General features: G+C 40.4%; 1 protein-coding gene across 2 annotated transcripts in view; it reads left to right on the forward strand.

Moving 5' to 3' along the window:
- Positions 1–4,250, forward strand: part of SRGAP1 (SLIT-ROBO Rho GTPase activating protein 1) — a 281,734-nt gene extending 277,484 nt beyond the window's left edge. For both annotated transcript variants that reach the window (XM_079139661.1, XM_079139662.1), the window contains exon 22: positions 2,674–4,250. In XM_079139661.1, coding sequence (XP_078995787.1) covers positions 2,674–3,051 — 378 coding nt within the window. In that variant the 3' untranslated portion in view covers positions 3,052–4,250. The remainder of the gene's footprint in view (positions 1–2,673) is intronic.
- The last annotated feature ends 17,871 nt before the right edge of the window (positions 4,251–22,121 follow it).

Here is a 22,121-nt window from a genome sequence, read left to right on the forward strand (position 1 = left end):
TCAAAATACTAGCAAACCAAATTTGACAGCACATCACAAAGATTATGCACCTTGGTCAAGTGGAATTTATCCAAGATATGCAAGGATGGTTCACCATAGGCAAATCAACAAACGTGGTATATCACATTCACAAAATGAAGGACAAAAACCATATGATCATCTCAAAGACACAGACAAGGCATGTAATCCCTTCATGATAAAAACTCTCAACATATGTGAGAATGAGCTATGCAGAAGGAACATAGCTCAACACAAATAAGAGGGGAGGGAAGGAGAAAAGTTCATTAATGGGTAATAAGTTAAGATTCTATAGGAGGAAGAAATGCTGGTGTGCTCTTGCACTGTAAGTTGACTGTGGATAACAACAATGTATTGTACATTGAAAAAAGCTAAAATAAAGAATTTTGAAAGTTTTACCATAAAGCAATGATAAATGTTTAAGGATATATATATATATACACATATATATATGTATATATATATATGTAGATATAGATATATAGATATATGTATCCTGACATGGTACCCCACCAATAAGTACAATTTTATATTTTTATATATCATTTAGAAAACAAATATTTTTTGAAAAAACAAGGTCATATTCAGATGTAATGATGCACATCCTCAATTCTAGCTACTCAGGAAACTGAGGCAAGAGGATCATGAGTTTCAGGCCAGCCTGGGTAATTTAGCAAGACCCTGTCTCAGAATGAAAAATGAAAGGGACTGGGGTATATGGCTCAGTGCTAGAGCACTTACCTAGTATGTGCAAAGCTTTAGGTTCAATCCCTAGAACCACAATAAGTAAATAAGTAAAAAACCAAGGCCATGTATGGCAAACCCATAAGTAAAATTTAGTTAGAATAACTATACTTTATGTGAAAACACTGGGGAAATAAATTGAAGAGGGCACCAAAAAATGGAAAGATATCCTATGTTCACAGATTGAAAGAATAAGTATTATTAAAATGTTCACGCCACCCTAATTCAATGTAATTCCTATAAAAATACAAATGGTGAAGGGAAAACTGCATATCCATATATAGAAGAATGAAATTAGTTTCCTGTCTCTCACCCTGCACAAAGTCAAGTCAAAATGGGTCAAAGACTTAGGAATTAGACCAGAAACTCTGCAACTGCTGGAAGAAAACATAAGGTCAGCACTTCATCATAAAGGTGCAGCCACCAACTTCCTTAACAAGACCCCCTAAAGCTCAAGAAGTAAAACCAAGAATCATTAAGTAGGATATCATCAAATTAAAAAGGTTCTGCACAGCGAAGGCAACAATTAAGAGTGTGAAGGGAGTCAATTTTTGCCCACTGCTCCTCTGACCAGGGATTAATATCCAGAATATATAAAGAACTCAAAAAACTTAACATGAAAAAAAAAAACCCAAAAAATAAATAGGCAAAAGAACTAAACAGAAACTTCTCAAAAGAAGAAAACACAAATGACCAAGAAATATAAGAAAAAAATGTTCAACATCTCTAACAGGGAAATGCAGATCAAAACTACACCAAGATTCATCTCATTCCAGTCAGAATGGCAATTATCAAGTACACAATAATAAGTACTGGAGAGGTTATGGGGGAGGATAAACTCATACATTGGTGGTAGGACCACAAATTAAAATAACCATTCTGGAAAGCAGTATGGAGTTTCCTCAAAAAAACTAGAAATGGAACCACCATCTGTTCCAGATGTCTCACTCCTTGGTATTTATCCAAAAGAACTAAAATCAGCATACTATAGTGATACAGCCACTTCAATATTTATCGCACCACAATGGTCAAATTATGGAATCAGCCCGGATACCCATCAATAGATGAATGGATCAAGAAAATGTGGTATATATACACCACATGGGGTTTTACTCAGCCATAAAGAAGAATGAAATTATGGCATTTGCTGGTAAATGAATGGAAATGGAGAACATCATGCTAAGTGAAATGAGCCAGACTCAGGAAATCAAGGGTCGAATGTTTTCTGTCATATGTGGAAGCTAGAGAAAAATAAGGGAAAGAAGATTAGGAGAGGGATCATGTATCATAAAGATAAGGGAAGATCAGTGGAGTAGAAGAAGGAGATCTAGAAGGGAAGGACAGGAATCGATTTAACAAAACCACATTCTATACATATATAAATATGTCACAGGAAATTTCACCTTTATGTGTACGTAGAAAGTACCAATCAAAAATAAATAAAGGAGGGGCTGGGGAGATTGCTCAGTTGGTAGAGTGCTTGCCTTGCAAGCACAAGGCCCTGGGTTCAATCCCCAGCACTAGGAAGGAAGAAAGGAAGGAAGATAGGTGGAGTGGAGGAAGGAGAATAAGGGGAAGAGCTGGGAGGTAGATGGGGGAATGGGGATTGAAATCAAATTACATGCACGTATGGTTTTGTGAAAATGAACCCAGTTACCATGTGTAACTATAATATTCTAATAAAAAAAATCACTTTAAAAAAATAAGTCAGCATGCAAGGTAGAAAATACCAAAAGGCTGCCTAGTACCTTAGAATGGCAAATGTTTGAAATACAGCCCCATATCAGTCTCCTAAACATTTAGTCAAACTACCGGATGGCTCTGCTGGCCTGTTTTCTTTGAAATGAAATCTGTGGGCTTCTACATATTAGTATTCCTTTTCAGTGTGTTCTCCCTTCTCTTTTGCAATAGGATATTGAAGAGACGATGAACACTGCTTTGAATGAACTCCGGGAACTGGAGAGACAGAGCACAGCAAAGCATGCCCCCGATGTGGTGCTGGATACCTTGGAACAAGTGAAAAACTCTCCCACGCCTGCTACTTCCACGGAATCTCTCAGCCCTTTGCACAATGTTGCCCTCAGGAGCTCAGAGCCTCAGATTCGTCGCAGCACTAGCTCCTCCAGTGACACAATGAGTACTTTCAAGCCTATGGTGGCACCCAGAATGGGCGTGCAGCTGAAGCCCCCAGCCCTTAGGCCAAAACCTGCTGTTCTTCCAAAAACAAATCCTACCATAGGACCTGCCCCACCTTCCCAGGGTCCAACAGACAAGTCTTGCACGATGTAAAAACCAGCAGAGCAAGGGCATAAGGGGAGGTGATTTAAAAGAAACGGATTAGTGACAAAAGTCAGTGATCCATAACTTTCCTTAGTTTTGTGCTTATAACTGGAGATCTTTTGGCTTTTCTATGTTGTCGAATGTAATGTCTGCGACTAGCTAAATTAACACGGGCATTTGTATTTTGTAATTTTTTTAAATAACTGGACATATGTCATTTTAAAGACAATAGAAACACTTAGACTTACTTGAAAATCCAATGCTGCACCACTTGTAATGAAGGCAACACCACTCCCCGCATAGTCCAGTGCTTCAGGCTCCGTGGAGCCCAGGTGGGTCTCCTGAAAGCAGGAGAATCCGAGTGCCAGGTCTTATTGGAGTAGAACCAGTGTTGGTCTGTGGCACTTAGGGTAATAGCTGAAAGATTATGGCACTATTTAGTAGCTGACAGTGAGCACCTCTGATTCCGTTCAGAGGAGGGATCCAGCTCCTGCTAAAAACTTAAGAGCTGTCACAGTGGGACCTTCAGCCCATGCCTTGAATGGGTTGAATGTTTGCCTTTTGTGTAACAGTCATTTCTTTGGGTTCAGTTTAAAGACCAGTGAAGGAAGTAGAACCTCACAGTTATTGCTTGAACTGAACCTGGGAAAGGAAAGGGAGATGCCATCTCAAAGCTATGGATGTGAATCCATCCATGAGCATGATCAGGCCCCAGAGATTTCCCAGTCCATCAGGGACTAGAAAGGACTAGAACACTCTAGTTTTAAAGACTTTCTGGTTATACCACAAACCCCTCTAAAGATCTGTTGTTCGATAACTACATACAAAATATGTGTCTTTCCTAAATTCTTACATTCTCCTCTTTGGAAATGGAGAGAGCAGACTGGACATGAATCCTTGATTCACTATTTGTTCTTGTCTGACAAAATTACCTTGCTTCCTTTGAATATACCACAAAGGCCTGATGAGCCTGCATTTGAAATCCCAGCTCTCCTCTTCATTTTTCCCTTTGAGCCAACCCAGCACTGGCTATGGTACTTGAGTTCAAGAGCCAAGCTGGGCCATCCTGGGAAGATTACCTCGTGGTTCCAGGATGATTTCCTCACAATTTGGTACCTTGGAACCATGATTTTTTCTTTATGCATGTAATCTCTATATAACTCACATACTCAAGTGAGCTCAACTAGGGACCCTCTTTCTCCGTCATCCTAAGCACAGAGACAGTTTTTCTTTAGCCCCTGTTTTTATATATTTCTCTATCTTAAAAATCAGAGTCTGTTTTGTTTTTTGTTTCTTTTTGTTTTGATGCTGGGGCCTCATGCATGCTAAACACACACTTTACCACTGAGCTAATCCCCAGGCCCTTCCCAAATTGTCTTGAATGCATTGTTATCATGAAAGTACAAATCACCATTGTTCTTCTATCAGAGCTGATATCATCTATAGAGCTCTGAGCATTTTACCTACATTGTCATTGAAAAAAAAAAAAAAAGGAAACAACCCTGCTGGTCACCCCTTGATTGCCCTTCTAGGTCTAGTTTCAAACTGGCAACCAATTGCATGTCCACCTAAAAGCTGCACAGTGTGGACTTTAACTCACCAGCCCATTGGTAAATGCATCATGCAGAAAGAAATCAAGATCTGTACTAAAATAATTTCTTTGATCTCTACCTCAGTTTGCCAGCCTAATCTATTTGCAGACAGAGATAAAGTTAATGAAATATTATTACCTTTCAAGTCACACTGCCGACTGCTTGCCTGAGGCCTAATTTCACAAATGGACTGAATTGTGGGATTTTTCATCCCCCAAGTTATTTCCAGGTATGGTTAAGTTATAAGCCTTAGAATTTCCATGACCATTTTTTTTTCGCCACATTGAAAAAAAGACCCAGCTCAGCCTAAGTTCATTTCTCCTAAGTTCAGTGGTTGTTCAGACCTTTGAACACCACAGAGACCCAGTTGGGACTGAGTTTTGAATAGCACCCACCTTTTTAAACAGTACTTCCTTAAATTCTCTGACAAGTTTCAACTGTCTCATATAATCCCCCAGTTCTTTAGAATAATCAGGAATTTTTTAAAATATTTTCATTAGCCATTGGTGAACTTTTATTTATTCATATGTGGTGCTGAGAACCAAACCCAGTGCCTCACACATGCTAGGCAAGCACTCAACCACTGAGCCACACCCCCAGCCCCAGTAATCAGGATTCTTAAAACCATTTTCCTACCCTAAAGGAAGAGTAAGATGGTAACAAAAGGCATGAGAAGGACACAGGTGTTCTGAATTTATTTTTAAATTCTTTCTATGAGCTTCTGGTTGTAACTTTTAGGTCTTCGCCCCTCAAGTTCATTCCTTCATCTCCCTGGTTTTCCTCCCCAGGGTCTTCTCTCCTGGTGTGTCACTATAATGGAATAACAGATGCCTTTCTGCCCCCCAAATCAGGCCTCTGCTACCTTGGATGACAGAGGACATGCTACTGTAGAGTCCTGGAGACTGTGCCTTCTCTCAGGAAACAGCTCCTACTGCACCCCATCACTCCCTTTCTCTGCTTGTCTCCACCTTTTCTCCCTGTACTCCTATTGTCACCTCCAGACTTTTTCTTCAATAGCAAGCAAAGCATGTGACCTCGAAGTGAGCAAGGACTCAGTAAGTTCTGACCTCTCCTTACTTTGTTTAATCAGTCTTCAGATTTTCACTTTGCAAAGAAACCAAAATGATACCCAGTAAAGCTCATTAAAAGCTGCAGCAGCTGAGATGCTTCACCTGGATCATGGCCTTCTTTAGGGCCACAGGTGCAGCACACAGAGGGAAGGTACAGGGAAGAGAGAGAAAAAAAGAAAACAATTCTTGGAGATGTATGCCTCCCTCCCCTTTTCGAGGGTCTTAGCAGTCTTCACTTGCAGTTTGGGGAGGTGATTATTTTGATGATGGGTAAATTATAATTCTATAAATATTAACTATATTCCACCTATACAAGTACACATATTCACAGCTGAGGCACAGCATGAACTGTGTTCATGTCCCATTCATAGAACGCAGAGTAGTAGAGGTGCCAAGTCAGCTTTTCACTTTGGTTAGGGGCTTGGGAAGTGGAGTGTTAGGATAGAGGAAAAGTACTTAGTGCACATTTTTTGATGAGTGGTAGTAAACTGTTTCAGCCTGTTGAGTGGCACTTTGTGGAGCTCCATGTTCATGTTCAGCGCCAATGCCATCATTCAGTAGTTTTACATGTCTTCACGCAACGGAATCTGACTTTGGGGCCCCTTGGGTCATCCATAGAATAATTTACAGCAGTGTCCCATGTAATCTACCACCTTAGTCATGAAGGGTTATGAAAGGATATAGAGCTCCAAGGGTCAAACTGTATCCTATAAGAATTTTCTGTGTACTTTTACCATTCCCAAAAAGGGTTTATAATTTAGTGAAAAGAAAAAAGGGGATGGGTTGGTAGTGGTGTCCTTAGCTTTTAGGAATGACACAGCCTCTGAAGTCTACTAACTGAAGAAACGATCATCTGATGATTACAGCCTCTGAAATCCAATGTTAAGAAACCCAGGGGTTTGTTAGGTGGGTAAGAAGACTTCAGATGTAGCTTGATACTTACTCCTGACCATAGCAGTGAGAGGCTATGAATGCAGAATTTGCATTTGGGACTTAGTGTTGCTTGCAGTTGTCCACCACAGAGGCCCTGAGGCACACAGCAGCTTAGAACTGAAGGCTTTTTCCATGTGTAGAGCCCTGCTACTCCAGATCACCCACAGAGCTGAGAACCCAACTTCCAGCTGGGCTGGAGCATGGGACTTGGTACCGGGTGACTTTGGCACAGATGGGTAAAACAAGCTGGAATCTGAGCTTTCACTTACCCTAGTATACTTTCTTTAAAAAGAAAGAAAGAAAATAGTCTATGTGGTATATTTGAGAAGGGTACCTGTATCTTTAAATTACGTAGGGAATTTTGTATGTTTAAATAATTGTACTGGGTTCCATAATGCTTATCTTAGAAACTGTTTAGTAAAAGAAAAATATATAAACTGTGCATTTGTGAATGCCCCTGTTAGAGCATTCATCCAAGTTCAATGTGTAGTGTGATGGTATAGATATTTAAAGTATAGTAAGTGGCTGTGTAACAAGAGAGACTGCTATTTACCTGCATACTTAAGGATATCTCCTGCCCATGTCATTAAATCAGTATTGTCCTTTCCTGTCAGTTTGACCAATTGCAGTACTGGTAGCTTCCTGCTTGTGACTGTTACCTACTTGTGTCAATGTACATCTGTAGTATGTACATGTGAAAGTGCCTTTCTATTTTAGAGGAGTTTAGCCTTGCTCTTGTACTGTCGCCCGGCTCCCTGCCCTGCCCACTTCCTCCTCCCTGCAATTCCTGCTGCCCACTTGAATGTTTGGAAACGTCCTTCATCCCTCCCCACCCCTTTTCCACCCGCCTCTCTGTGCCTCAGTGCTCAGTGGTGTCTGTCTTTAGTCCTTGTGGGTCATCAGACTGTCTCGTGTTCCTCCTAGACGTGGCTGTGCCTTTCTCGCCCAGCAGTGACTCCGTCTCCTCCCATCCACCTGTCCATGCCCCACTCACGCGCTGCTGCCTGCCATTGTGTTCGCCCATGCTCTGTACTGCCTCTTACCATCACATTCCCTCCTCTCTGAGGCAAAAATTAAGGGGGATGCTTTTACAGTTCTGGAAGAAGAAACAAAAACGTTTGTTAATCTGTTGTGACGATGCACTTTTATGTATAGTACTGTACATTTTGGCATGTACCATTACAGGCTTCAGTATACAGTCGGGTTTGTTCTTCACGGTGTATCTTTATAATAAATAAGATAGTTCTGGCCACCTTTGTCTGCTTGGTGTAATTATTCATGATGTCTTTGTTCCTTTCTTTTTTCTCATCATTGTTCCCCCCAGAGATCTGGGTTGCATTAAACAATGTGAACTCTTAACCTTCAAAAAAATTTTTTAATCTCATTTTCGTTTGTATATTTTAAAAAGAATGGTCATGCACAGGACCTTTTCCAAAAGGCTGTAGTTTTTTGAAGTCATGGTTGGGGGACTCCCATGCAGCAAAGGAAAAGGCATTGGGGTAGCCTGAACTTACAGACTTGAGAACACAGTCCTAAACACACAGCACATTGATCTTTCCTTTGAAAACAGCTTGTTGGCATAATAAAACTTGTCAGGCTAATCTTTAATTTTATCTGAATATATTGGAGTACAACCCTTATGTATTGACTCTGTTTAGAATTTCCTAGGTATTGATATTTTTTCTTTGATCATTAAGGCTAACTCTTTAGATCAGGTAATGCATAATAAATAGTTTAATTAAACTTTGTCAATTGTATGCCAGATTGAATGTTGTTAAGAGTTGTACAGTTTCAAAGAGGGACATATAAATCAAAATTAACTTCTTTTTTTTTTTGGCAGTGCTGGGGATTGAACCCAGGGCCTTGTGCTTGCAAGCACTCTACCAACTGAGCTATATCCCCAGCCCCAAAATTAACTTTTGATTGAAGTATAAAATATATACAGAAAAGTGCACAAATCATTAGTGCAATCATTTTCACCAATTCCCAGCACTAAAAACAAATGAGGGAAAGAAAGAGAAAGAGAGAGAGAAAGAAAAGAAGGAAGAAAGGAAGGAAGAGAGAGAGATAGAGAGAGAAAGCTCACTAACATATCCACCATCCAGATGAAGAAACAGCTCACCATCAGATCCCATAAATTACTATGCTCATGCCTCTACAAAGTATCCTGAGGAATCATCCTGGTTTGGTTTTCCTCTTATTTAAACCTTCTATAAAAGGGCTCATTCAGGTATAGTATTAGTGCCTGGCTCCTTTTGTTGAAATTTATGTTTGGGGCTATGAATGTAGCTTGGTGGTAGAGCAAGCACTACTTACCCATCAAGTGCAAAGTTCTGAGTTGAGTCCCCAGCACTGCAAAAAAAAAGAAGAAAAGAAATTTATGTTTGTGAGAGTCATCATTTATTGTTGTTGTTGTTGTTCAACAAGACAAAGCTTTAATAGCATCCAGGAAGGCAGACATGCAAACCAGACTGTACACATTCTTCCATTTGTCAAAATCAGATAAGTTTCCCAAGGTTACCTTAATTTTCTCAGTGTTAAATCCTTTGGTAGGTACAGTATTTACAAATTCACTGAACTGCAGCCTGTATAAAACCATTGTCTTTCCAGCACAGTCCAAACCCAGAATAACAATATGAAAGGACTGAAAGAGGGAGGCTGGACAGGATAGAAGTCTGATTGACAGTCCATTCCCCATTTCCAGTTGCAAATAAGTGTCCCAAATTGTAATGTTTTCTTCTTTGGAATCTCTCTTCTTGGATAATCTAGCTACAAGACTGACTAACTGTTCTTCCCTCATCTTAACTCAGTGTCTCATCCATTTGGGAAGCGCACTGACACCTGTCCCAGGGTACCAGCAAAGCCTGGATGGTGGCATCGCTTCCAAGGGCACCTGTGGACACTGCGAAAGACCACCCAAAGGGTGCTCTCCAGGTTACTCTGGACCATGGCTGCAGCCCTGCCCACAAGTCAGCATTCAAACTGGCAGTTTCTCCATTTTTCTTGCTCTACAGAATTCTACCACAGGAATAAGCTCAATGTTATTTGTATTTTAGTACTTCCTAATTAACCTTTGGATACCGTATGCGAAAATCATTAAACCCCCACCTGTTAAAGGTTAAGGAATTGTTTTTCCAAACCCTAATGGAAGGATATTCAAGTAAGCCATTTACTAGAAGACCTACCTGAAGGCAAGTTTGGTTGTGTTTATTTTAAAAAATAAATACAAAATAAAAAAAACCACTGTCCAACCCAGAAAGAAGCAAGAAATAGTTCCAGACGACACTGAAACTAGTTTCTTCATTGCCCACTTTGGGACCAGAAAGCTGGATTTAGAGGCTTCCCACCAAGAGCAAATGCCTAAATCAGACTGTAGAATTGCTTTAGCAAACGCCCCACTACTCTGCACCTCCCTTATGCCACCCTTCAATCCAGAGGGTTGCTTGCCACTGCCCTCATGTCCCTATCCCTTACAGTGGGATCAGAGTCCCTTGGGTTGGGTCTGGTAATCAGAACCAGGGTTCATATGACTGGTAAGAATCTAGACCATCAGGGAAAGAAGTTTTCTACCTTCTGCCTTAGGTAGTTGGGACACCTAAGGAGAAAAATTCCCCAAGTTTGATCTAGAGTATCCAAAAGTTCCTGGAAAACCAAAAACTATGATAAATTCTATTCCATAGGCTTTCTATCCCCATCTGGATTTTGGAAGACAAGGTTAATATACCTTTGGGAAGCAATCACTGTGAGGTTCATCAAGCTGTTTGTGACCTTTAATCTGTTTTTATATGGTGGATAGAAAACTTGCCTTCTATGGTGAAAACCAGTTCTCTCAAGGTCAGTTCTGCCTCTCTTGCTGAGACTGGGCTGGATATTGAGTGTGTGTGAGTGTGTGTGTGTGTGTGTGTGTGTGTGAGAGAGAGAGAGAGAGAGACAGACAGACAGACAGACAGACTGACTGACAGAGCATGGGAAAGGGAGAGATTGCTGCTCCTAGAGTTCGAAACAACATGCCTTATTCAACATGAATATCTTGAAGAAAGTTATAGCATGATCCAAGAGCTGGAGGATATTTGCCCTCCAAGTAAGCACCAGCTCTCTATCAGGGATACTCCTGAGGGAGAAAGGCTTCCTCTTTGCTGCCTGGGTGAAACAGCTGAAAGGAAGAATCCTCTCAACAATGCCACATCATACTCATCTTTTGTCTAGAGAATCCCTTGTGTAAAAATTTGCCCATTTACAAGAAAGCAAAAAAAAAAAAAAAAGTGGATGATAATGTCTGTAAACTAAAGGGCAGAGAAGCATCATCAGTGGTCTGGTGAAATATTCAGAATTGTACAATAATGTGACATTAGCTTGAAAATGAAGTTTGAATTGCTACACCTTTAATGGATTGCATCCGTTTTTTAAAAAGGCAACATAGTCAAGATTTGGAATACAAATTAGAATTTGAATTTTGGTCTATGAGTCAAAGATTGTTACGGCATTTGTAACTGAATATCAGTGGATGCATTAGGAAAAGTGTGGGGGGGGGGATTTAACAAGCCAAAATCTATTATCTGGTCCGAATTCAAACTCAGTTACTAGCCTCCAACAAATTACCAAGCCATGCCTCAATTTCCCAAACAGAAAAAAATCCACAGGGACATTTTTACTAAAGTTGTCTTCCAATCTGAAGGCTATATTTATTTTTAACAGAGTTGAGACTCATATTTGGCAAGGAATTGTATATCCTTGTTGGGTTTTTCTCCCTCACAGTAGTTCACTTTAGAAATCTCAGAAAATGAGATTTTTTTTTTCTTTTCTAGGGATCAAACCCAGAGTCTTGCAGATGCTAGGCAAGCACTCTATTAGTGAGCTACATCTCCAACCCAGGAAACATAATTTTTTTATCAGCTGCATAATAGTCTAATATATGAACAAACCCATAATTTATTTTATCATTTTCCTATCATCAAGTAAGCCTGTTTGCATATCTTACTTTTTTAATGGAATGTTAGCATGTGGTGAGTAGCTGTATACATAATATGAATTTAAATCATTAATTTAATATTGACTCCTGAAAGTGAAAACACAGGGTCATGATAACTATTACCAACCTGTTTTCCAGAAAGATTTCACAAATTTGCACTCCTACCAGCAGTGTATAAACATATACAAGTATAAAATATTATCATTTGTCTCTTTGCCAATGGAATTGGGAAATGATATGTTCAACCTAAACTCTTAGCAGTCCAAATTTAATTTACACACCCACGTTGCCAGCATGCAAATTCCCATTTTACTTACCTTGGTATCCTAAACCTCAGACTTCTCCCTATTGCCTCAAATGAACATCAGCAAATAATGGATTTTCCTCAGGTATGTTAAACTCAACAGAACCAAAAACTACATCCATTTTTCATTCCAAAACATAATTTGCACCCTCCAGGTTCAATCTACTGGCTTTTATCTTCACTTTAACCTAGCTCATTGCTTCCTTCCTTTTTGCCTCAGCTATTGCAGTGAACTACAAGAGTTCCTAGGTCTATCATCTCCCCCTTGCGATGATTATCTAAATTCCTGATATTCATCTTTCTTAAAGACAGAACAAAGCCAGCTACTGTGGCGCACACCTGTAATTCCAGCTACTCAGGAGTCTGAGGCAGGAGGATCAGAAGTTCAAGGCTAGACTCAGCAACTTAACAAGACCCTGTCTCAAAATAAAAAATAAAAAGGGTTGGTGTGTAGCTCAGTGGTATAGCACCCCTGGGTTCAATCCCCAATACCAACCAACCAAACAACCAACCAACCAAAACAGAACCAAAGTCCAACATGACCAAGTAATAGACATTGTTTTAAACATGTTACATAATAATAGCTAACATATATTGAGGGCCAGACTCATGCTACAAATTTTAATACATTCAATCCTCACAAGAAAATCTAGAGAAAAATACAATTATTATTATTATCACACTTGCACAGGAGAAAATTAAGCCACAGAGTAGTTAAGAACTTGCTGACATCAAAGATTTAGTTAATAGCAGAGCCAGGATTTGATTCCAAGTCTCCTGATCCTGGAGACTGTGCTTGTAACAACTGCTATATTCTGACCCCTGTAAATCCTGTGCTCAAAAGCCCCAAGTGGCTTCCCACAGCTGTAAGGCCAGCATGTATCTCATTCACCTTCATATCCTCAAACCTAACACAGTGCAAACTAAATAGAGACTCAGTGAAACAAACAAATTCAAGGACTACCACCTCAGACCTCTGCCTGTCACATCGGCCTTCCTGTCCATCACTTCCGTCTGTGAACCATTAGTTTCAGCTGTTCCAAGTTACCTTTCCCAGAATATGCTCCCTCAAAACATTCACTCCTCAGCTCAAAATGTCCCCTATTTCATCCTGATATCTGCCTGTAGATATAATACTCAGCCTTCAAAAACCCAACTAAAATGTTCACATCCTCCATGAAGCCTTCACCAAACCTCCCAGCTGGCGTTAATTGCTCCCTCCCTCCTCCACGCTTCCTTTGCACTTCACTTTCGTTCAATCAGGCTCTCTTCTGGAGAAAAAGCTGTGAACAAGACACACACAGTTCCTGGTCTCAGGAAGTCTGCTTCCTATTTAGATTAAAAAAAAAAAAAAAAACACCAAACAAGCCAACAACTAAATTGGCAAGATCACTTTTCAGGTGCTGATAGCTGCTAAGAATGCAAAAGTGAAACAGAACAGGGTATACAAGTCAGAGAGTCTGAGAGGAGACTTTAGATGGAATGACTCGGGTGTCACCTCTCAGGGAGAGCTAAGAACAGAATGATGAGAAGAAACCAACCATGTGCAAAGGAAGAGAAAGACTCAGCCTGGCAGAGAGGACTATATGACAAAGTCAATGCCATGCTCAGAGTGGTTAAGGAGTCAGAAGACTGTCACTGTGACTGGTGCACTATACACAAGAAGAACTGAGATTTAAATGAAGGCTTGAGAGGGAACAGAGACCAGACAAACTCAGGGGCCAATGTTGTTCTAAGTGCAAGGAAAGTCATTGTAAGTTTCTAAGCGGAAATGTGACATCATCTATGATTTTAAAAGCTCATTCTAGCTGGATCCAGGGGTGCATGCCTGCAATCCCAGTGACTCAGGAGGCTGAGGTAGGAGGATAGCAAGGTTGAGGCCAGTCTTGGCAATTCAGCAAGACCCTGTCTCAAAATAAAAAATAAAAAAGGACTGACTGAGAATGTAGCTCAGTGGTAAAATGCCCCAGGGAATTTATATGTAACCCAAATGCAGATCCAAAGTTTTTGTTTTTTGTTTTTGTACTGGGAATTGAACCCAGAAATCCTTTAGCACAGAGCAACATCCCCAATCCTTTTTATTTTATATTTTTGAAACAGGTTCTCACTAAGTTGCTAAGGGTCTCACTAAATTGCAAAGATTGACCTGGAATTTATAATCCTCTGGCCTCAGCATCCAGAATCCCTGGGAATATAGAGGTATGCTACTTGCAAGTCACAAGTTTTTTTAAAATCTACTAAATTGAGAAGTATATTTAAAATGAAAATATTGTAATTGAATCTTGATAGTGCAAGATGATTGGAAAGGAGTCTATAAAATAATCACCAGGAAGTTCTAGACATGAGAAAGCATTGGTCACACGGAAGACAAGAGGATGTATTCCGCCTCCTGGGTGGTTGTACAATTCACCCTTGTTACATTCTTAGAAAGGAGTTCTTGAGCCCCAGCCTGCAACAGCTGGTCACAGCAAAATGTTCAAAAGCCCCCATATTCCCTCCCAGACTCTCTCATTTCTCCCATAACATGGGCCAAGTCATTCCTTCTTGCTTCTAAGCACCTCACAGGGATACTTCATCTGTCTGGACCCATCCCATATCAATATGTTGAGGGTGCCACAGAAGTACCAACAGCTTGAGTAGTTGCTGGCCTTTGAAGCCTGTGTCCAGAGCAGAGGTGGACTAAGTCCCTGCTCTGAGCAGACACAGGTGCTCAGGCAGCAGCATGCTCCAAAGTAGCTAATCTAAAATGGGCAATGCTGACTCAAAGAAACAGGCTCATGTTGGCAGATGACTGAGATGCCCAAATGGCTTCACCAAAGGAGTAAATAAGCATTTCAGTAAAAGCAGATGCTAAAGGAAATGCACATTACATCATGCACTATAATGGTCTATTGGGTGAAGAAAGTACCTTCCTCTTCAGCATTTATTTGGTAGCAGTTATTTGCTAGTTCAACAAACAGCACAAATGAAACCATTTTCTCATTTCCAGTTATTTTAGGGAAATCACTAGAGAGAGTTGAGTTAAAATGTGATGTTGAAAAGGATTGGAATAGGAAGGACAGTAGAATGAATCAGACATAACTTTCCTATGTTCATATATGAATACACCACCAGTGAAACTCCACACATGTTCAACCATAAGAATGGGATCCTAATTAGAATAAGTTATACTCTATATGTGTATAATATGTCAAAATACACTCTACTACCATGTATATCTAAAAAGAACAAATAAAATATGTTATCCAAAAAAGCCACAGAAAACTTGATGGTATTTTAAACTAAGCAAGGTATATTAAGTTACCTGGTTAACATGTAAATTTCTACTAGTCCCTTTATATGTCATGAACATAGGAAACAAAAGAATTATGTTTGTTCAAGCATTCCCAGGAACCAGAAAATCCCTGCCTTCTTCCTGAGTTAAAGAATATGGAACCTAGGGAATGAATCATAAAAGAAAAAATTAATACTTCCCAGCATGGTGACACACACTTGTAATCCCAGTAACTCAGGAGGCAGAGGCAAGAGGATCATAAGTTTGAGACCAACCTTGACAACTTAGGGAGCCCCTCTTTCAAAATAAAAAGGACTGGGGATGCAGCTTAGTGGTAGCATACCCTTGGATTCAATCCCAAGTATCTCCCCGCAAAAAAATCAATGTTGTTTCTGCATGTAGCTAGAAGCAAGACAGCATTCTTAACGGTTCAGGACTCTGTCATTTATATGAGCATCCTTTTCCTTTTTAAAAATGTACATAGTCTGGATCTACATTGTGATTTGGCTCTTAGCACCTCACAACAGTCCGTTTGTCTTAGTCCCCAGGCATCTGCAGCTTTCTTAGATCTTTGCTGGGAACAGGCTTTTAGGAAAGATGTTTATGCTGCACTTAAGAGAGGGTTTTGTCTGCTCCGATGAGCAAGAAGGACAGTTAAAGACCAAACAAATAAATAAATAAAGCCAATAATCTTCTAAAGTGAAGAAAAGCACATCACCTCACTTGCCCACTTAAACTCCCTATGACATTGTTTGAACCCTTAAATGCAGATGAGCCTTAAAACTAGATAGAGCTTTGGACTTAGGAGTTATTTATCCCAACATATTTCCTTTTTAAACCTAGGGTAGTTTAAGTTGGTTTTATTACACTAGTAAGAGTTCAGATTAATAGACACTGAATTATTAACATTAATTATCTTCAGCTGGAGAGATTACAGGTGATTTATTTTCCTTTCTGTTTATGTATGTGTGGTTTTTTTAGCATTGACAACAAATTTACTAACTTTGCAATAAAAGAAAAACTAAAGTATTATTTTAGTGTACGAAGGAGAGAAGGAGAGTGTCTTTGAGGTTGGAAACTTGACAGATACTCCATCAAAGAAAGGACACTGGATACTTGGTGGCAACCTCCACTCCCTGTTCCACTTCTAAGCTCCTTCTTCTGTGCCCTCCTCATTCATGTTACTTGCATAATATACTTTACAAGATCCAGACATAGGGGAATGGCACTAATGACTTCCAAAAGTCTCTGCCAAGTCTGTGATTTTCAGAACGACCCCTATTCTTGTTTAGGTAATAATTTGATTCTAACTAAAAGTAATATTGTTCCTGTGTTTTTCTTTGCAAGAGAAAAACAGAGGCCATGAGAAATTCTTTTTTTCTTGCCAGTAAACACTTTTATGCTTACTTAAAGAAAGAGAGGATGACACTATTAAAAAGAAACTCCTTAAAGTTGGTTTGAACATGGTGAGTGTGTCCCCCTTATAAAAAGCAAAGGGACATGGACTTAATTTGCTGCTGGAGGGAATTGTTAAAGAAAAACTCTAGCTCCTTAGTCAAGGAAGTGATGATATTACCAAAGGCAGTCATGGGATAAATCTTGGGAGTCACTCCTCAGGGGCTTCATAAGATAGCTCTGGGTCTCTCCAGAAATTTGGAAATTAATTTTTCTAGAGCTAAGTCACCTGTCCCCACTCCCACCCCCACCACCAATATTCTTCATGCAGAGTATGGAGGGTGTCAGTTAGTGTTCATGACTACAAGCACAACTAACTGATTCTGGACAATTCAAACAAAATGTAAATTTTCTTATACCCTGATAGTCAACTTTGGAGAACCCTCAGAAAAGCCAGAAAATAAGCCGTAAAGGTCACCTAGCTAGGAACTTCCTCAGAGGCATGCCATAGAAATAACTGGAAGAGACCATTGCTTCTTCCACTATTCCTGGCTCCAGACTCTACAGCCCATACCAACCACCCTCCAACACTGTTACTTGAAAGATGGGCAGGAAGGTAAAAGAAAGCCTAAGTGGAATACCAAGCCCATCAGTGGTGACACCCTTGAACTCTTTCTTCCCTGCTGTGCACATCGCTTGTGACACCTTTGCCAATTTGCGGTTTGTAGATCAATGGGGAGCCCTGAACACACCATGTCTACTCCAACCCAGGTGAGCAGTTTTCACCCCGCTGCCAGGCCCTGCGGCAGGGAGTCATACAACCGTCACTGGCTTCACCTCCTTTGGCTAAAGCCCACCTGCCAGAGTACCTTTGAAGACAAAGCAAACAATTTTAATAAAGCCTAAGGAGATTAGTAAGAAATTGTTTCTGCACAGGAATGTGAGCTCTGTTATCAGATCTTCTAAGAAAACCTAGAAATCTAGACTTCTATCTAAATTTGAAAATTATTCCAGCCTGCACATTGGCATTTAATGTGTAGCCCCTAAAGGGAACTGGATACTTAGTCCAAGAAGAAGTCTAAAAAACCTACACTCTCCCATCTGCTCTCACTGTCTTCATTTAGTAACTCTCTTCTCACAAATCCTTCCTGGTGTACATTTCACTAGGGCAAGGAAACTCAACCATGCTCTCAACTACATTCAGAGATTTCTTCCCATCCCCTTGACGACTCCTGTACTCCTACACTGTACAGAGAACGATAAAGTCTTTCACTCTGTCGGATTTCATGAAGCTTGACACCAATTTCTTTTAGTTTCTACCCAGACAGTTGCTGAAAACAATCAATGATGAAAATGATATATGGTGGAGCATGATGGTGCACATCTGTAATCTCAGTGATGTGGGAGACTGAGGCAAGAGGATTGCAAGTTGGAGGCCAGCGTCAGCAACTTAGCAAGGCCCTAAGCAATTCAGTGAGACTCCATCTCAAAATACGAAATAAAAGGGGCTGGGATATAGCTCAGTGGTAAAGTGACCCTGGGTTCAACTCCAAGTACCCCCCAAAATTTTATATATATACACATGTATATATATATTTTATAAATATACATATATGTATATATATGAATATATATATCCTATATATCCTAATATATATATATATATATATATATTCATCTCAGAATGTGACTGTATTTAGAGATAGGACCTTTAAAGAGGTGATTAAGTTCAAACGAGACCAGCAGAGTGAGCCCTAATCCAACCTGACTGATATCCTTATAAGAAGAGGATATCTGGACACACAGAGGAGACACCGGGGATGTATATGCATAAAGGAAAGGCCATGTGAGGACACAGAGAGAAAGTAGCCATCTGCAGGCCAAGGGAAGAGAAATCAAATCTGCTGACACCTTGATGTTGCACTTCCAAACTCAGAACTGGGAGAAAATAAACATGTTATTTGGGCCACAGCCTGCGATCCTTGGTTGTAGCAGCCCTAGTAGACTAATCCACAGGCACTGAAAGGAAGCATTAAGCAATAGAGAGTGGGGGAACCTCAGATAAAAGCCCAGCCACTGCTGTATGCAGGATTGTAAACCCTAAGGTCATGGTGCCTGAGCTTGGATATAGGAGGGGTTTTGTTTGGTTTTCTACTGGGGATTGAACCCAGGGGCATTTAACCACTGAGCCACATTCCCAGCCCTTTTATTTTTTATTTTGATACAGGATCTTACTAAGTCGCATAGGGCCTCACTAGCTGGCAGAGGCTGTCTTCAAACTTGCAATCCTCCTGCCTTGGCCTCCCAAGGCACGGGGATTACAGTCATGCAGGGATATAGGAGGGTTTTAATCCAACAAGCCCTCCAGAGCCTTGCCACAGGATCTCAAGTGAAGTAGTGTACCGGCATTGACGGCTAGTTACAAATTATAGAGAGTGCTGTTTGAGGTATCTTCTAAACCCCCAGGAGATTTTTCAGCACAATGGAGTTTGAGAATCATTATCAAAAATAGGCAGAAATTCTACAGCAGCAAACTCTTAAAATAAAAATGTGCCAAAAGGTCTTTTCCAAAGAGTTCACGTCAACGTACCAAAAGTAATCTCAGATAAATTGAGAGGTCCATGAATTCAGGTTTGTTTCAATATATGGTCTCTAAATTCTCTAATGAACCCCAAATTTAGCCAAACTGTTAATTTGACCACTCTTTCTTTTTCAGCACCCCAAAATGTCCAGCTGAATTAATTCCTTGAATGAACATGTAAACAATATGTCTCCCATTTACAGACCAGGACAGTGACCTCTCAGCAAAGAGGAATGGAGCCTCCATCAGTATGGAGAGGGAAAGGAGCCCAGCTTCTGCTGCTCCTCAAAAGGATGGGCCCCAGAGAATGAGTCTAGCAAACACATCAGTGAGGAATAGGTGATTGCAGTTCATTGGTGGAAGTCTCCTTTATCATTTACAACCCATTATATTTATTCTGACCTACACTATTTCACACCAGAATAACTTTGGAGGAATGCAAATAGAGTTTGGCAGATACTTGTGGGAGATAAAAAGAAACCTAGCTGCTGCACTGTCGTTCTTTAATATGAGCCATAAAAGACTATTGGGGGGCAGGGGTTGTCTACTCACATCGCAGAGTTGAAAGGATTTAAGCCAGGAAAGAGATCCAAGATTAAGAAAAGATTATATAAATCCTGAGATGTATGCAGAGAGGATGAAAATAGACCCCCTTCAAAAGTAGTATACAGCATGGTCAAGTTTTAAGGAAAGAGAGAAAGACAGGGCTTAATAAATCTACCTCCTAAGAAACTGGTCCCCCAAATTTCCATTTCATCACCATGACAACTAGTACTCCATCGTTGCCTTAGTAACCAGCTGAATAGCATTAGTCTAAAGACGAGCTTTCTGATTGGGTGACCATTAGGAGCCACACAGCCATGCTGGAAAGGCTGTCTGCAATCACATTGACCTATTTCTAGCTTCCAGTGTGTTTCAGTTCTCCAATGCTTCCCTAAAACCAAATGTTTTAGGGGACGAATAGATCTCTAAAACTGTGTAATACTTGTATTCCAACAAGCCACTGCTAAATCCAAGACCATTTGTTGTCTAGTACCTTAGTAGTGTGGCAATGTATGAGAGCCACACCCACCGCCCTGCCTTGCAATTTACTCATGATCTCCCCTCTGGTATAGCAACAGAGCATGCTAGCCGCATCTAAATCCAGATGTTGATTTTGGGTAACGACAAGCTGTTGTCTTTTTTTGATAAGGCTGTTGGCAAGCTGAATGGCAAGGAAATTTTGAGGGCAGGGACTCACAGTACTGTAAAATAACAGAGGGGAAGGATTCCTGCGCGTGGCAGTGCTCCTATTTGTGCATATGCATAAACTAGTATTTAAAATACTAGTGAAAATGTTGTTGGTGTTGTTGTTTTTAATGCTGTGCTCTCAAAAACTATCGAGTTTTTTAAAGAAAAACTTTTTTTTTCCTCGCTGATAAATTGCTTGGTACTTGCTCATTGCAAATTGTTTATATATTCAAGAACATTCTAGAATGTTGTCGAAAGTAGGCATACCTTCAGGGATCTATTCCAACCCCCACCTCTCCTTCTAATTGGCCACATTTTGCTGGGTGTGTCCTGTCAAGAAACTTGCCTGAAATGTCCAGCTGTGGGCTCTCATAAAATAGATATTGAGAACCTATCAGCAGGTGGCACCAGACTTGCTAAAGCAATTGACTTGAAAGGGCAATCTAGGTAGAAGGTGGGGAGTTGGGGGAAAAAGGGAAGAACTTTCCTCAAAACTGGGTTTGCAGAGCATGCACATCCAACTATTTCAGATCAATGAAAATTAAGCTTTCTCAAGATGACTTTAAAAATCCAGTAAATATTTCTGAGCACCTGCTACATAGGAGATACTCTTCTAAATGCTCAAGATATGTAAGTGAACAGATAACAAACCCTGCTCTTGTGGAGTTCACATTCATGCTTTACATAAGATTGAGCAAATGGCAATTATTCATATCCAAGAACAGAACTATTTTGTGTGGGTTAACAGCAACTATGGGGGAGCCCCAACCCGGAGCATTCCTTGGCTTTGCCATGGTGCTCTGTTGTCCCAGTCCTGATGCTAAAGGCTGGAAATAGGAAGATTAGCAAAAACAAGCATGGGCTCTGGCAGAACAGAGAATGGGAGGGTTGCTCAGGATGAATGGCCATCCACTTACAACCACAATCAGACCTTCAAAGGAAAGGAACCTAAGAGCCCTCAGTCAAAGGAGATTGGCAAGGCTGGGCAGGGAGGGATTGGGACTTCCCGAGGAAGTGATGCTTACAACGAGGGATGAAGGATACAGGTTAAAGGGGGAAGGGGATGACATAAGATGGAGGGTGAAAAAAAGCTTTAAAGTCATGGGGCACAGCATGGGCCATTCCAGAGACCCAGAGAGAGACAGGGAAGACTGTGTAAGAGGAGGCTAGGGGAGAGGGCAGGATTGCACACCCCTAACAACACCCCCACTGCAGCTTTCATTACAAGATACACTTTTAGATCATTAACCTACATGCTAAATCAGACTATACTCCTCAGTTAATTTAATACGATTTTAGTTTAAATCTATAGTTGGAAAATTTATTTATTTATTTATTTATTTACTTTGTTACTAGGGATTGAACCCAGGGTCAATTAACCACTGAGTCACATCCCCAACCCTTTTTATTTGTTGAGACAAGATCTCACTAAATTGTTGAGGGCCTTGCTAAATGGCTGAGGCTGGCCTTGAACTTGAGATCCTGCTGCCTCAGTGTCCTGAGTCACTGGGATCACAGGTGTGTGCCTCCATGCCTGGCTAACTTTTGTTTTTGGTTGGGGATTATAATAAGAGGAATTTGGTTTGGTTTGAGATTAGAATAAAGGAGATTTCAAAAGGAATTTGACTTCATTTAGATTAGAATAAAGGAGATTTCAACTCAACAAACAGTTCTTGAGCACCATTTACTTACCAGGTGCTAGGCAAAAAGAGATATAAGAACCAATACCTG

Source organism: Sciurus vulgaris (assembly GCF_902686455.1).
Source record: "Sciurus vulgaris genome assembly, chromosome: 5".
Classification (NCBI taxonomy): domain Eukaryota; kingdom Metazoa; phylum Chordata; class Mammalia; order Rodentia; family Sciuridae; genus Sciurus; species Sciurus vulgaris.